The sequence below is a fragment of the Typopeltis vanoorti genome, chromosome 11 (genome assembly GCF_054136105.1).
Source record: "Typopeltis vanoorti isolate ZY-2024b chromosome 11, IOZ_Tvanoo_1.0, whole genome shotgun sequence".
NCBI classification, from domain to species: domain Eukaryota; kingdom Metazoa; phylum Arthropoda; class Arachnida; order Uropygi; family Thelyphonidae; genus Typopeltis; species Typopeltis vanoorti.
This window is the reverse complement of record NC_143559.1, coordinates 15941094-15958811: the sequence shown is the minus strand read 5'-3', so window position 1 is coordinate 15958811 and position 17718 is coordinate 15941094. Positions and strand designations below refer to the sequence as shown.

The 17718-nt window shown below is 34.6% G+C and overlaps 1 protein-coding gene and 1 non-coding gene across 8 annotated transcripts in view; both read left to right on the top strand.

Moving 5' to 3' along the window:
* The window catches only part of LOC150101326 (tau-tubulin kinase homolog Asator-like), a 324567-nt gene that overhangs the window by 220744 nt on the left and 86105 nt on the right, over positions 1-17718 (top strand). For all 7 annotated transcript variants that reach the window (XM_090400432.1, XM_090400438.1, XM_090400431.1 and 4 more), the window contains one exon: positions 3910-4008. In XM_090400432.1, the coding sequence (XP_090256558.1) occupies positions 3910-4008 (99 nt within the window). The remainder of the gene's footprint in view (positions 1-3909; positions 4009-17718) is intronic.
* Positions 6355-6426, top strand: TRNAQ-CUG (transfer RNA glutamine (anticodon CUG)). The gene has a single exon. It is a non-coding gene; the product is annotated as a tRNA-Gln (tRNA).

The following is a 17718-nucleotide window of genomic DNA, read 5'->3' as shown; positions in this document are numbered from 1 at the left end:
ATCAAGGATAGTGAAGGAGCTTGCTCCACCTTTGCTTTGAGTTGTCTTGGTGTTGTACATACCAGGTGTTCACATACGCTTGGATTCGCCGATAGTTCTTCAGCATTGAACTCTTAGATCATAGTTTTCGATCTCAGAGTTTTGCATACTGCCTGTAAAATAATAAGGGATTTTTATCCCCTTAATTTGATAATGGCAAATACCTATTGGATTTCTGCTCAGGACATGGACTGTGAATTACTAACACCATGTTCCAACATAAAAATGTGCACAAATTCACATGGAGAAAAAAGGCAAGGAATAAGAAAAGTCCCATTGACTATGTTATTGTTGATAGTGATATTTTCTCCCTGGTACAGGACACCAGAGTGTACAGAGGATTTGAAATTGGAATTGATCACTATGTAGTCTTGAGCAGGATAAAACTGAATTTCATATTGAAAAGAATAACATGTAAGAAAGTTTTGAAGAGAATAAAAGTTGAGCAGCTCTCAGATGTGAACTGTAGACTAAAATACACAGATTATTGAAAAAAAATTAAAGAGTTTGAGAACAAGAACCAAACCTTGGAGATTCAGTGGCAAGCCTTGAAGAATACCCTGATTGATTCAGCCAGAGAGGCATGTGGGGAGATTGTCTGCAAGGATAGAAAAATCAGAACTCCATGGTGGACACAGGAAGTAAAAGAGACAGTGAAGGAAAAGAAGAAAGCATATCAGTAGTTCCTGGCAAATAAGTCAGCTTGTGCTCTTAGAGAATACAGAGACAAATGTAAGAAAGCTAAACACTGTGTAAAACTAGCTAAACAAAAGTCATGGGAGGACTTTGACAAGAACATAGAAAATAAATATCAAGTAGGTGACAAAATATTCTGGACGTTGTTGAAGAAGCTTACAAATGGAGGAAAGAGTGCTGTAAAAGGAGTTAGAGGTGATAAATGTGTCATGAAAACAGGAGAAAAGATATCCTTGAAGTATGGAGTAACTACTTCAAAAAATTGCTAAATGAAACAAGCAATGATAGCACAGTGGTAAAAAACACTCAACAGGCACACAGTCAGTAATACATATCCATACTTGAAGTAGAAAAAGCCATCAAAGGCTTGAAATATGGAAAGGCAGCAGGAGTAGATGATATTCGACCAGAAATGCTGAAGTATGGTGGTATAAAAGGCTTGCAGTGGCTGCACTGCAGTTCAAAAGGCCTGGACAGAGGGGCAAATTCCTGATGATTGAAGTAGAGCTCTCATTGTATCCATATATAAAAAGGGAAATAAAACCGAATGTGAGAATTAGAGAGGTATTTCCCTACTGAGTGTTTCTGGCAAGATTTATGCAAGTATACTTGAGAAACGGTTGAGAAGAATTGTGTAAGAAAAGCTTGGTGAAGCACAAGCTGGATTCAGGCCAAATAGAGGTTGTCAGGATCAGATCTTCACTTTACGACAAATAGTTGAGAAAGCATGTAACTTGATAACAAAGATCTGTATTTAAGTTTTGTTGATCCTGAAAAGGCATATGACAAGGTGCCGAGAGAGAGAGAGAGAAGCTATTCAATACTCTACAGTTAAATGGTGTCAATGGGGCATTATATCAAGCAATACTTAGTCTTTATTTGAGTTGTAAGTCAGCAGTTAGAATTGAAGTACAGGATGATGGTTTAATGTTAAATCTGGTGTGAGACAAGGATGTACATTATTCCCTCTTTTATTCATTATCAAATATGAATCACATTATGAAGAAAAGTGGTATTAAACATGATATCAAAATTGGAGATGTTAATGTCGGCTCTTTGCTTTATGCGGCTGATGTTATACTTCTAAATAAATCTGCTACAAGTCTACAAAATTCCCTGACTAAATTGAATAACTGTTGTAATAGATATGGTATGAAGGTCAGCAATAAATAGACCAAGAAAATAGGTAGAATCGTTGAAAATGTCAACTGTGTCGTGAAAGTAGATCCTGTGGAAAAAGTAAAACATTTCAGCTACTTAGGCACGATTGTTAGTGCAAATGGCAAATATGGAAATAGATAACAGAATCATCAAAGCTGGTATGGTAGGAAGTCAATTGAATAAATTCATATGGAATGCGATTGAAATTAGTCGGAACACTAAATTAGCCATGTACAAGACAGTGTTCAAACCAGTTTTAACTTATGGATCTGAGAACTGGGTCAGAAGTAAAACACTTGACCAAAGACTAGAGACCGCATATGAGAGTCCTGAGAAAGATTAGAGGTGTGAACAGATGGCATCAATGGCAATATCATATTAAAAACGAGGATATTAGAAAAGCTCTTGACATTGTCAGCATCCAGGAATGCACTAGCAGAGCTAATCTCAGGTGGTATGGTCACTTGAACAGAATGGGCATGGAAAGATTAGCAAAACAAGTGTTCTCTGCCAGGTTGGCAGGAAATCGACCCAGAGGAAGACCAAGATATAGGTGGATTGATACGGTACAAAGTGCCTTAGACGATAGAAATATAAGATCTGATAATGTTGGATTCTTGACAAGTAACAGACTGATTTGGATCAAAATAATTGATAGGAAGTTAGTAATGATGTAAATTTTTCATGTAGTGCTTAGTATCATATCCTGTACACCCATTGAGGATACCTGTCAGGAATGTGATGATGATGATAAACTAGAAAATTAATCATTAACAGTAACTGACGTTTGGAAAAAAATTTTCTATTTTGGACTGCTTAAGTCATGTTGCATCTGCTATCGCTGAAATATGACCACAAACTTTAAATGCCTGCTGGAATGCAGCTTGGCTTGGATGTGTTGCAAACATTGCAACCATGCAAACATCTATATTATCAGCTGAAATCATTACATTGGCACATAAAATTGGTGGAGAAGGTTTAGATACATTTGGCGAATTGTAGACGAATTGCTTGTGGGTAATGCCTTAAGTGACGATGATATTATTGGATATTGATTAACTTTAGATATTGTCGAAGATCCAGAAAACAATAGTGAAGCGGAAGAAAAACCTGTCTTCCTCACTGAAAATATAATTCGAGAAGATCTTGAACTGTGCAATAAATTGGAAAATCATTTTCTTGTTAATGACACAAATTCTGAACGAGCCTTTAAATTCCAACGTGAGCTGGAGAACTGTATATCTGGATATCACGAGCTGTATAAAAAATTAGGGAAATCATCATCGCAAAGTTTAATCACCGATTACGTTGTCGGAATTAAAAAATGAGCACAGAATGAGGGTGAAGCTAATTCTGTTTGTGAAGAACCATTGCTTTTACCATCCAGATCTGATGCGCTGACTATCTCTTCTGGTGATGAATGTGATTTTGCACTAGTTTGCAAGCGTCGCCGAATATTTTCTAATAGCAATGATAATTCTGATGAGAAATGTAAAAAAAAAAAAAAATTGTTACTCTTCAGTAAAATTAAATGAATGAAGCTTTAAAACAAACTTAGGCATTCTTATTTTCCTGAATTTTCATTAACTTTTTTGAGATTTTAGGTTCATTTTAATTTATTGCTTCCATTTTATGTGGTTTTAGAAAATTATGGAACGTATCCCTAATTTTTCAACGTAAGTTAGGCCTTTTTTGTGCAATTTTTTATATGCGTTTTCTGTGGAACGTATCTACCGCATAAAAAGAGACCCGACTGTATCTGTTGATGTGATGAATACATGAAAAAAAAATGCTGCAATATCAGAAAATAGTAACACATCTTTCTCACTCTCTTGCTCCTATAAAATTATATGAAAACAAGTAACTCCATATATGATGGTTAAGAATATATAATTTTCTGTTATGTGAAGTTATAAAATAGCACATTTTCAAATTGTACTCTTCTCACTAGGTTAAAATATGCAATAAATATCTTATTGGATAAATTATTTTTGTGAGACATTTTTTTTGCAGGAAATGGGTCGACATGATGATCTTTGGTCTTTATTCTATATGTTAGTAGAATTTGTTAATGGACAGTTACCATGGAGAAAAATAAAAGATAAAGAACAGGTAAATGTGATTTTGTTTTCAAAAAAGCAATAAATATTTTGATAATTATTATATAATTATCAAAATATATTTGATTTGATTTATATTTATATTTGATTATATTATTATTAATAATAATACTATCTGCCACATACTATCTACAGCTGCTATTTATACCTGTTCTTGAATTCATTCACTGCCAGTGTTTCATTGGCAATCAATTCCAATCATACATCACTCTGTGAGAGAAAAATCTAGCTCTCTCCCTCCTTCCTTCTTGAATTGAAAAATTCCATTTACTGAAATCCTTTATGATCCTTTCAGAAGTATTTAAGTCTTATTCATTATATCACTCCCCTCTTTTACATGTTAGCTGGTGTTTGCAATCTACAAACTCTGTTTTCATAATCAATATTCCACAAACCTGATATCATTTTAAACATTCTCCTTTGCATTCTCTCCACTATATCAGAACCACCACAGAAATCCATGTGAGATCTTATCAAGACCTTGTAAAGAGGAAAAATGACTTAACTCGATACATCAAGGTTCATTTTATAATTGCAGTTATCCTCCGAGTTGTATTTGCAATCTTTGCTATATGGCCCCTGAACTTCAACTTCCTATCTACTAACACTCCAAAATCCCTAGCCTGATAGTTTCTTCTACCATAATCCCACCAATATAATACGACATTGGATATCTAATCATGCAAAAGTGCATGACTTTACATTTACTGACATTGAACTGTATATTCCCACAATTATAGCCTATTCAAATCATTCTGCAAGTATTGCATATCAGCATTCCTGATTACCCTACCTATCTTTGGCAATCAACATCATCAACAAATAGCTGTATGTCACCTGTCAAATCCTTCCAAATATCAGTAAGGTACAGATTGAATATTGATGGACCAAGGACTAATCCTTGTGCTACAACACTGGTGACCTTGCAGAAATCTTGCAAACTCACTTCCCCCCATAGTAACTCCCCATGTACTGCTTTTTGTTATGTCAGATATCTTCTTATGTATGCCAATATTTTATAATCCAGTCACATATTTTCCAATTTATGCTATGGTATATCCATTTCCTTTGTCTAAATCAACGGTAACATTATTATAGAATGTGAGCAAGTTGCTCAAACATGACCTTCCCTTAGTAAACCCATGTTGATTATTGCAAAATATAGTTTCTCCATCAATCCATTTCTGTATGTGAGCCCTGACCAACTTTTCCAAAATCTTCACCACTACTCCAGAGATACTGATAGGTCAGTAGTTGGCTATGTCAGTCTATGCACTGCCCTTATGCAGTGGGATTACCATACGTTCTTTTCACTCATGTGGAATCTTCCCTGTTCTGAGATTCAAAATATTTAGGCTGGTCAAAGTAACAGCCAGCTCATCTGAACATCCTTTTAGCATCAAATGTTGATATCTCATGCACTTATTGCTGAATTCTAGTACTTCCTACTCATATAAGAGTTTTTTCATCCAGTAAAGAGGTAGCAGTGAGTGCAAATCTGCATATATCAGGCTGATAGCTTTTAGCAAAACAGCTACTTATTATTTGAACAATCTCTTCTGCATCTGTGGCCCACATAAAATCTGTGTTCAGTGACTATTTTTTCATATTCATTCTTTCTTTTAATTGCACCATAATGATAGAATTCTTTGGGATTGTCTTTAACTTGCAAAGATTTTCTTTTCATAATGAGACTTAGCTTTGCATACAACAGCTGTGGCCTGCTGCTTATAATTTTCATAACCACCATCCTCATTCAAACACTGTTCCTTCCACATTATCTTTTTCTTACTAATCTCATGCTAATTAGATTACACATCCATTTCACTCCTATCCTATTTATTCAAACTCTAGGGACACTTCAGAGGCACTGTCAATATTCTTCCCATCCAACAACTGATATGTTAGCATAGAACCCAGCATACTTCTCAGTTGGTCATTATTGATGGTTTTATAATTATTTTTAAGTAGCAGTTTGTGTAAGTTATGTACTCTTATAATGTTACCAGTAATGTTGTGTTACTTGCTAGTATTGATATTTTAATATTCATAATTTTTTTTGGTAGCAATTATTAGCAATGGCTAACCTGTCTTCTCTTAATGCCTTACTACCTCATTTACTTAATTCCAGCCTGAGAGTACATGGAATTTTACAGATGTAAGGTTTTAAAATTTGGAAAACAAAGATGGGATGCACAATTTATGCTTGGTTGAGGATATATTGTCGGAGGTGGAGAAAATAAGAGATCTGGGGGGTGATAATGGATAAGGATCTGAAATTTAGGGGACACATAGCTAAAATTGCAAAGACAACACAAATGATTCTAACCACTTGATTGGTCTCATGGTGTAATGGTTAGCACTCTGGACTCTGAATCCAGTGATCCGAGTTCAAGTCTTGGTGAGACCTGTTTTTTTGCCGGCCTGGTTGGCCGAGTAGTTAGCGTATTTGCTCTCAAGCCAAAAGGCTGCAGGTTCGAATCCCGCCGTGGGCATGGATTTTTGTGATTGTCTGTGAAAGCACTAGTGGTGCTTTCCAGACAATCGGCTGTAGATGACGTTGGTGTTAGATGATGAAGGTTGGTGGAGTAGTGAGTTGTAGAGTTGATGCCTTCCCTCAATGAGTCTTTGGACTCACTGGAAGTGTGATATAATAATAATAATTCTGGGAATGATGCGAAGGACACTGACTTGTAGAAGTAGGGAGATTCTTGTTCCATTGTATAAGGCTTTGATTAGGCCATGCATTGACTATTGTGCCCAGATTTGGTCACCTGGTTTTCAGACGGTTGAGATGTTGGAAAGGGTCCAGAGGCAACTGACTAAGGTAGTTTGTAAGCTCTGGAATGTGGAATATGAGGAAAGATTGAGAAGATGCAATTTGCAGAGTCTGACGGACAGGAGGAAGAAGGGAGACATGATAGAGACCTACAAGTCAGTAAGGGGTTGTTATAGGATCAATGTTGGAGAGGTTCCACAGAAAACAGTGGGAAATCAGGGGGAGAACCAGAGGTCATTCCTGGAAAATGTATAAAAAGAGTTTGAGTAGGGGAGTAAGAAGCAGGTTTTTTTTTATGCAGAGTTGTGAATGTTTGGAATGCATTGCCTGAGAGTGTGGTGTCTGCATTGAGTGCGTTTAAAGCATGGTATGATGAGCTGTGTGTATGATAAAAAGGACCTTTGACTCCATGGGGTCTTGGGTAATAATAATAAAAAAAATAATCATTAGTTTTTCTCAAAAAGAGAGTTTCAAGGAATTGTCAGACCACAATCAATAAAGATCAGGTAAATGGAAGTGGTGAATTATTACATAATTTGAAAATATTTTTAAATTTTAATAAGGTCCATCCACAGTGAACAGGAATAGAATGCTTTCATATAAGATAAGACAGCACTTTATCCAACTTTTTCTGTAGTACTGTAATCACCTTTGGTTCGAAATTACATTAATACATTGGATGTATTCTTGTGAGTAAGCCTAAATGTCTGCTTTCACATTTCATATCATTCACACTGGTTATGCTTCATTACGTTTCTATATATAGCTAGCTCTTTTATAAATCTGGTCTGGTTGGCTGAGTGGTTAGCTTATCTGCTCTCCAGTCAAAAGGCTGTGGGTTTGAATCCCACCATGGGCATGGATGTTTATTATTGTCTGTGAAAATACTAGTGGTGGTGGTGGTTGGTGGTAGATGGCATTGGTGTAGATGCAGTTAGTCGTAGTTGGTGGATTGAGTGGTGGAGACCGAGAATTGTGGAGTAGGTGCCCTCCCTCTGAGTCTTTGGACTCCCTGGAGGTGTCATATAATAATAATATTTCAGCCTTCCATTCTATTAAAAAAAAAAACTCATTTACTTAAACAAATTCCATGCCATTCTTACTTATCAATTCATAAGCTATGATATGTAATGAGACATCATGAACCTAATTATACTGGTTCATATTTCCTTAATGATGCCTCTAACCAGTTGCATATAGTTCAGAAACTGTCCTACATACACACTATTTTGCAAGAGATTGCAGAACCTATAGCATAGTGATGTCACGTGTAGGAGTAGGAGTCAAGACAGAAAGAATCTGTTAAAATTCTTTTTGAAGAGTTGCCCCAAAGTAACTCTTCAAAAGTCTTTGAGGAATAATTCATGTAACTGTTCCAGTGAACAGATATAAATGGGATTCTGAAAGATGAATGGGAGTAGCAGGTTTCACTGGTTAGCACTTGAATTGTAATGGATGTTGGCCAGTTATTATTGTGCTGTTGTAGGTTTAGCAGACATGGTAGGAATTACAGATGCCAGTTCAGTATTGTGCCTTTTCTACAGATAATTCCATGGGCAGTGTTCTGCAGAACTGACATCTGTAACTGTGAATGCTGTGAAGAAAGTAGCTGAAGAGAGAGAGAGAGGTGGGGGGGATCATCAGTTAGCTAAAATGGGCTCTTTTTCACCATCAAGAATTTGTAGAGAGGTAGTTGGTGCATCATCCTAAATGTGAGGGCAACCATCCTAAAGTTAGTGGCTAAACAGGTGAAAAATAACATCATGAGCAATGAAAGATGCCACATTTTTTTTTTTTTTTGAAAATCAAGGATGAAATGTCTTTGTTCAGAAAAGGATACGAGGTGGTCCAAGAAGAGAGATTGTGTATTGATTGCTTTTGTTTTTTTTTAAGGAAAGAAAAGTGGTACTGCAATCTTTTTTTGCAACAAAAAAAAAAAAAAAAAAGTCAAAATTGTCTTAATGAAGCATTGAAAGTGACTGGTTGTCATCACTCTATTGAAGGATTGTATGATAAGTTTTTAGAATACTACTGGTTATAAAAGATATTGAAGCTTGTAATGAGCGATGCAAGGCTTGTCATATGAGTAGGAGGAATGGAGAGTGTTATCATCAGAAAAACTATGGATAAAGTTTGAAGTCAGACAAAGTGAGAGTTTATGTTCATTTGACTTCTTGTCTGGTATAGACCATGTTTATTAATGATAGCTAGTTTTACTAAAATAGCAATAAAATCTAACCTATTTTGCTGTTGTCGGGCTTACATCATCAGTGGTAAAAAAAAAAAACGATGAAAAAACTAGAAAGAATAATTACCCACAACAGATTTTTGTGAACTTTTCAAGAGTAGTACATATAACAGTATGAAAAGACCATCAGATTAAACAACGTGCATGCAGTCAAACAAAGCTAGTTACTGCTCTCACATTCTGAGGCATAATGCATATGATAACTCAGATCTCATGGTGGGTTGAATTCCTCAAAGTTAAATTTTTGATATTTCTTTGTCTGCTGTTTTTTTTTTTATGTAGTTCTATTATGGAGTTTAAGTGGGTGCTTTCTTTAATGAATGTAATCCTTTTCTTTCTTGATCTTCCTCTACTGAGCTGCCTTCAATTCTACCATTTATGTTTGGTAGTTTTTCTGGGTTCATTCTTGAAACATGTCCAAACCAGCTTGGTTGGCTCTTTTTTAGTGCTGTAATTATTGTTTCTTTAAAGTTAAGTTCTTCTCTGACTTTTTCATTTGTTTTTCTTTCTGTCCAGCTTGTTCTATTGATTTTTCTTCAGACCTTTCATTTCAAAAGCATCGAGTTTATCCATTTCTATTTTTCTTAAGATCCAGTATTTTAATTGCTATCTAATTGCTCAGTATTCTGAGCCATAGAGTACTGTGGGAATTATGATTGTTTTATATATCTTTAGTTTGAGTTCTTTGCTTAATCTTTTATTGTTCCATATTTTTTGTAGTCTGCTCATTGTTATCCACCCATTACTGATTCTATGTTTTTATGGTTTCAAAATAGTCTAGATCTTCAGTGATCATTGAGCCTAAGTAATTGAATTTCTTTACTTGTTTTATATTATTGTTTCCAATTTTAATTGCATTGCTTTTCTTTTTCTTCCTATTACCATTAGTTTTGTTTTACTAAAATAGATTTTCATATCATATTTGTTACTTGTTTGCAGCTTGGTCAGGATATTTTCTATTTTTTTTTCGCTGTCTGTAGTTATTATTATGTCATCAGCATACTTTAAATGTGTTATATTTCTTTCATTTACAGTTATGCCTTCACACATCTGTAGTTCTTCTTCTACTACTTCTTTTAGGTACAGGTTAAATATGGTGACAATGGGCAGCCTTGCATAAATCCTTTTTTAATTGCTATTTGATCTGTTTCTATGTTTTTGTATTTCACTAATGCCTATGTTTCTGAATAGTAATTCTTGATACAATTTAATAGGTATATTTGTCGAACTCTGTTTTCTAGAATTTTATTGAGTTTGCTTCTGTTTATTGAGTCAAAAGCTTGTTTGAAGGCAATAAAACAGCAGTAGAGTTTTTTTATTTTTGTCTCTCATAAGATCTACTAGACTGTTTAATATGAAAATTGCATTTATTGTGCTTCTCCTATTTCTAAATCCCATTTGTTCTTCTTCCATCTTCCTGTTCTTCATAGGAATATTTAACTCTGTTTTGGAGAATCCTGATAAATATTTTATAGCAGTGGCTTAGAGGTAATAGGTCTATAATTAGTGCAAGATTTGACATCTCCTTTTTTGTGGATGGGTATGATCTGACGTCTTCTCCATATTGTTGGTAAATTTCCTACCTTTAGTAATTTTGTTGAACAGTTTCCTTAGGTAATTTATTATGCTTTCTTTCCCTTTTTCCATAAGTTCTTTTTGAATATTCATATTTGTAGATTTAGGGACTCAAAAACACACGTGTTGAACAGATTATTTTATTAATTACAAATAAAATAAAACTTGACGTTTCGACCTCTATATCGAGGTCATCATCGGAAGAATACAACTGTATACAGAACCAAGCTACATGCTCATGCTTTCTATACCAGTAAACTAAATCTACGTAGTTAATAACTCTTTTTTCTAGCCTGACCGCTAGTGATAGAAAAGAAAAACAAATGAATAAATAAAGAAAAAATAAAAAATAAAAAAAAATATATATATATATATATTATAAATAGATAAATGCAACTACAATAAACTGTTAGAGTCCTCATATTCTGGATAGTTACAAAATGATTTCCTTCAGTTGCTATTGAATGTTCTAAACACTTCACCAAGTCACCAGGTTGTCTTCTTGTAGTGGGAATTTTTCTAATACTAGTTTAGGATGTTATACAGGTTGTAGATGGGTCCTCCACATTCTTGAAATGGTGAGGCCATCATTTTTGTTGAGATTTGGGTTGTGTTTGAGCATTTCACAAGACTCTTTAAATTTTCTCTCAAACCAGGTTTTGGTGCGGTGTAGGGACTTGGTATTTTTCCAGTCAATTCTATGGTATGTTTGGAGTGCATGGTCAGAAAGGCCTGTTTTACCGAGGTAGAGGTATTTAATGTGTCGTTTGTGTTCGTCTTGTCTGATTAACTATATAACGATAACTATCCCAATCAGACAAGACGAACACAAACGACACATTAAATACCTCCACCTCGGTAAAACAGGCCTTTCTGACCATGCACTCCAAACATACCATAGAATTGACTGGAAAAATACCAAGTCCCTACACCGCACCAAAACCTGGTTTGAGAGAAAATTTAAAGAGTCTTGTGAAATGCTCAAACACAACCCAAATCTCAACAAAAATGATGGCCTCACCATTTCAAGAATGTGGAGGACCCATCTACAACCTGTATAACATCCTAAACTAGCATTAGAAAAATTCCCACTACAAGAAGACAACCTGGTGACTTGGTGAAGTGTTTAGAACATTCAATAGCAACTGAAAGAAATCATTTTGTAACTATCCAGAATATTAATACATGAGGACTCTAACAGTTTATTGTAGTTGCATTTATCTATTTATAATATATATATATATATATATATATTTATTTTTTATTTTTTCTTTATTTATTCATTTGTTTTTCTTTTCTATCACTAGCGGTCAGGCTAGAAAAAAGAGTTATTAACTATGTAGATTTAGTTTACTGGTATAGAAAGCATGAGCATGTAGCTTGGTTCTGTATACAGTTGTATTCTTCCGATGATGACCTAGATATAGAGGTCGAAACGTCAAGTTTTATTTTATTTGTAATTAATAAAATAATCTGTTCAACACGTGTGTTTTTGAGTCCCTAAATCTACAAATATGAGTGCCGATCACCGTGTAACCCTAAAAGAAAGAATCTTTTTAAATATTGTCTATGCCTGGTGCTTTTTCGTTTGTTTGCTCTATGTATTTCTTCATTTAGGATATCTTTTGTGTCAGAAGTTTCTTCTCAGTTGAAGGCATCTCCATCTATATTTTTTTCAGCTGTGAATGCCTTTTTAAAATGATTAGTCCATATTTCTTTTATTGTTTCGCTGCTGCTTGTTTTAGTTCCATCCTTTTGCAATGCTGAAACTGGGTTGGGTGAGTATGTTCTACCTATCTCTAACTATTTCAGAAATGGTCTTGGAGTCTTTTTTTTTTTTCAAATTTTCGTATAATATTATATTTTCTTCATTATCTTCTTTTGAAAAGTTAGTTTTGGATATTCTTTTTCTCTCTCATAAGTCCAAAATCTCTGGTGTAAGCCAATCTTTATTTGCTCTTGTCTGGTAGCCTAGTTGCTTTGTTGCTGTTTCTTTACGTTTTTTCCAAGACTCCAAAACCATACCTAAAGCAAGATTATTTAATTTTTCTTTCAATGTCCTCTGATAGTTAGAACTGGTCAAGCTATCTTTGAGTTTTGAGATGTCTATCTTCTTTTGTTTTTGGTAATTTATTCTCTTTCATTTGAGACAGATTTTTAGTTTGGCTGATGGTCTGTATTCATATCAATCTTTTTTAATGTTTTGACAATTTGGAACGAATGTTTCCATTTTTTATTAACGATTATACAGTCTATAAAGTTTTTGATTTCATTGTTTGGTGATGTCCAGGTGTGTTTGTGTTGTGGCCTGTGGTAGAATAAGGTATTTGTGATTAACAGTTGATTTATTTTGCAAAAATTAATCATCAGGTCCTCTCCTCTCTCATTCATCTCTCTGTGACCAAATTTTCCGATTACTTCTGCTTTATCTTCAGAGTAATGACCAATCTTTGAATTAAAATCTCCCATAATAATCACAATATCTCTGCACTTGTCTGGCTGATTTCTTGCAATTGTTCAAGGAATTGACTCTATTCCTCCTCTTCATGTGATTGGTCTGGGACATAAACTTCTATTATTTTTATATGTTCCTCTTTTTTTTTTGCTTTGAATCTTACTGAGATAATTCTAGAGGAAACTGGTCTTACATCAACTATTGAGTTTAGGAGCCATTTTTTTAATGATTAGTGCTTGCTATACCTTTTCTGTGATGGTTATCTTTCCTTCCTGAGTAAAATATGCTTGCATTTTTTATGTTGATTTCTCCCTCAGCTGTCTGTGGGTCTATTTTCCACTATTCCCATTTAAAAAGTTCAAGCGCTCTATCAGTTTTAATTTGCCAGGTTTGTATAACGTTCTAATATTGATGGTTGAAAATTATATATACAGTTTGTGTTATACTTAGCTGTCTTCTCGCCTACTCTGTGGGCTTGAGTTAGGTGTGTGTGCTCCTCCATACGTGGTAGCATTATTTCTACCTCTATTTATTGGCCGATTCATCTTTGAGGATTTTAGACAATTAATGCAACTGGTTTGCCATTCCTCTGCTGCATACCTGCATAAGAGGAGTTTACTTATAAAAATAATATTCATAATGGAGTATTAGTATTACACAGTTCTAACTGCATTGCATAACTTCTATAAGTCTGTTTTCCAAATTAAAGATTTTTTGAGTATTTAACTATCAAAAGATATGTTGCTTATCTGAAAGGTAATCATCAGATACTCTGCATGTGGTAATAATACAGTTACTTTATTAAATTGCTACAAATATTTCAAGGTCCATCCTTGTACCTTATTACATTAATCAACTTGTACATAATTTTAGAAATCTTCTTAGTCTTTGATATTTGCTGACTGAAAATGAGTAAGGTTCTTAAACTTGAAAACTTAAAATCTGCATGCTGTCTGTGAGGTGTGAAAGACTTCTTATGATTTATGCCAACAAAACTGATTTTAAGGTTATATTTGGAAGTGTCTGCAAACAGTAGCCAATTATTTAGATCCTGAACTTAATCTCTCTCTATAAAGGCTGTCTGCATCACAGCAGTAACATTTTATTCCTTGTCTAAAAATATGAATCCAGGATTTTATTTTTGTTTCTAAAAAAAAGAAAAAGCAAAGTTTTCTTTCCTACAACTGATAAGGTGTATGTTGTAGAAGATGAGATCCAACAAGTGCAAATTATTAAATAAATTCAAATCTCTTAACAAGATTTTAATTATTTGTGTTCATTTCAATAAGATTTATTGAACTTCATAAGTGCTTTCATCTGATAATTTCCTATCATAGACCTACATTTTTTTTTTCTCTGAATCCATTTAATTTTAAGTAACTTTACAGGTAACAACTATGAGGAGTTCACTCTTCATTTTCTGTGATGGAGAGTATATACTTTCACAGAGTATTTAGGATATTATGATAATACCTATAATTAAGTCTACATTATTATTCTTAGCCTTCTATCTGTAACTTTTTTTTTTTTTTCAAAATAATCTTAATTTTATATCTCTAATCTTGATCCTTTTTATATCTTAGATAAGCTCTGTTTATGCATTCTTGAATGCTATAATGATGTCAAGGCCCTTTTTTATATCATTTTTAACATGGTTCTGCAGTTAATATACCATCAGTTCACTGATAATTTTTTCAGATCTCATCTATTGTCTTCACTGGATAACTACTTTATTTCCAGCCATGCTCTCGGATTTATAAGTTAAAATTGGTTGGAAGACTGTCTTTAATACTTTTTGTTTAATGTTTTGACTAATTTCTAATGGCTTTTAATTGCATTGTGTGTTTGTTAAATAATGAGAGAAAATTCTTATGAAAATAAAGAGCACCTATAGGCAGATGAATCACTTGTTTCAATATATAATAATTAAACCTTAACTCAATGTTTACACCATTCATACAGCTTGGTAGGCTTCTAAAGGTATAGCATTATGCTCAGCATTCGCATACTTTTAGATGACCTCGACTGAATCAAATTGGCATTCTTTGAATTTTGTTTGCAAATTTGGAAACAAAAAAAGTCTGGAATTTCCAAATCTGCTGAATAAGCAGGTGCTTAACCACTATGGTGGATTTGGAATTGAGAAACTGTTTGCATTTAATGCATAATGCAGGCTCAGTGTTATCCTGCAACAGCCAGTTTGTTTGGTACTGTTCTCTTCTCACTCATCTCACCTGTTCAGACATTGCATTGGTCTGATCTCTTGGATTGTCTTCTAATGGATCTCTACCATCTCAAAATCATGTGAACCACTTAGAAACTTGCGCATGTGATAAGCAGTCATTTATTCCCATAGACCATTGGAAGATCATTAAATGTTTGAAGCAGATGTATCCAGTTAAAATTTCATCACTGCTCATTCCATTGTCTGATTTTTGACATGAGGCACTTAGTGTTTATGCAGAACTAATTGCACTGTCACAACACACACATGCTCATTGGAAAGTACATGCTCTAGCAGTTAAAGCAATATACTGTTTTGCCTAGTTCTGTTTATAGCATGCCTATTAAACCAAAAAAAATCTGTTATTATTTAACAAACACATTATGTATACTCATGTTCCATGGAGTCAAAGTAATCATAAGTGGTCTCACTTAGCAAGCAGCATATCTTATATTGAACCTTGAACTCATTCATGCTCTTAGCATTCACAACATAGTCTAGCAACACATTCCACTAACCTATCACTCTTCATGTAAAAAATCTTCTTTTTGCTTGCCTTCTTTACCACATCTTTACACAACTTCCACGAATGGCCTCTCATTCTCCCTCTCTTATCCTTCATTCTATGTATAATCCCTCTTCATATAACAGTGAAAACTAGGTACCATAATTTGAGCATAATAATGTGTATGTGTTCTGACCAATGGTTTATGTACAGTGGCACAACCGCCTCCTTGTTCTCCTTACAGCAAAAGTGATGTGCTATGTACCCTTTGTAGCATTTGCAATAATGCCCTCTGAACAACTTCAGGCCACCATTGACCATCACCCCCAGATCTAAAATCTTATCCACCTAGGTTTTGCTGGCCTAGTTTGGCAGAGCAGTTAGCATATCTGCTCTCCAACCAACAGGTTGCAGATTCAAATCATACATGGATATGAATGGTTTGTGAATGACTTTAGGTATGAGAAGAATTCATCTCCCATTGAGATAATCATTTATTGGTTACCAGATGTGGCTTGAAAAACTTCCATGTTTGGTCTCGAGAACAGCATTTCTGAACTATGTAAAAAAAATAAATATCATAAATAATAAAATTAAAAAAAAAATTTAATCCAACCATAGTACTAATGTACTCTCAGTTTACAATCATTCATGGGTAGGCATCATAAAAGAAAGAAAAGGAAAAGTTTTCTTTTCAAGGACATTGCCCCACCATACTTATCCATCTTGTACATCAACTTAACATATGGCACGATCAAATGCCTTCGCAATGTCCAAAAAATATCATTATATATATGTCTTCCCTGTGTAACACATTCATCACTTTGTTATAAAATGCAAGTTGGCTTCTAAAGCATGACCTAATGCTTTCAGCTTAATCAGCTTAAATTCCCTTTGTCTTGTGTCTATTAGTCAAATTTTGCTTTTTATTTCTAACCAACGTGTAATATCCTTCTTACAGCAATAAATATAAGGCTTATAAAACTCAAATGCAAAAATCTAATCAACAGAATTACAACCAAACAACCTACCAACACTAAATTCTTATCAAGAAAAAAAGGTTCCACATACACTTCACCAACATCCATGACCTAAACTGCAATATAACATGGTGTATGCCACCACCATCTACAGTCATCTAAACCAGAACTACTATTCCTTTCAAAATCCCAACTGGCAACCTTAACAGTCACTGTATACCTCAACTACACATTACACAGTACTTTCTGCCATAAGGGTGGCACTTGTGCATTCATCAGAACTGACATACCATGCCAGAGACTGTAAATCCTTGAATCCCCATTGTTTGATTTGCTTTCGCTCAAAATGTTTGTACCAAATAAACCTGCACTTTTCTATGCTCCCTCTATCGCTCTCCAGACTCTGTCAACCACTCTGACCTCTTCAACTTTCTCTCTCTAAAGCTTGACTTTCTGCAGTCTAAATATCCCAATAGTGAGATCATTCTTCTTGGAGACTTCAATGTCCACAACTCATATTGGCTCCCATTCTCCAGTTACACTGATCAAGCAGGTAGGGATGCTGAGGTGTTCGCCATCAGCAGTGACCTATCAAATCATCAATTTTCCTACCAGAATACCAGACAGCCCCTTCAATTTGGCAGTTCTCCTCTTAAAAACTTGGACCACAACCCCATACAAGTCTGTTTTGCCACTTCATCCTTCACCCACCAATTCACAGTCTCGTTCTTTTGACACTACAAAGATACCAACTGGGAGGACCTCCATGACTTCTATTCCTTGTAAACTTGAATGCCACCAAAACTTAGTGCTGTCTGCTTGCATCTCCCCCCCCCCTTACTTCAGTAATACCGAGATACCCAAACATGATCAGATTTCTCTTCTTGGACTGACCTACACCTCTGATCTTTTCTGGCACAACTGCATTTCAACTAT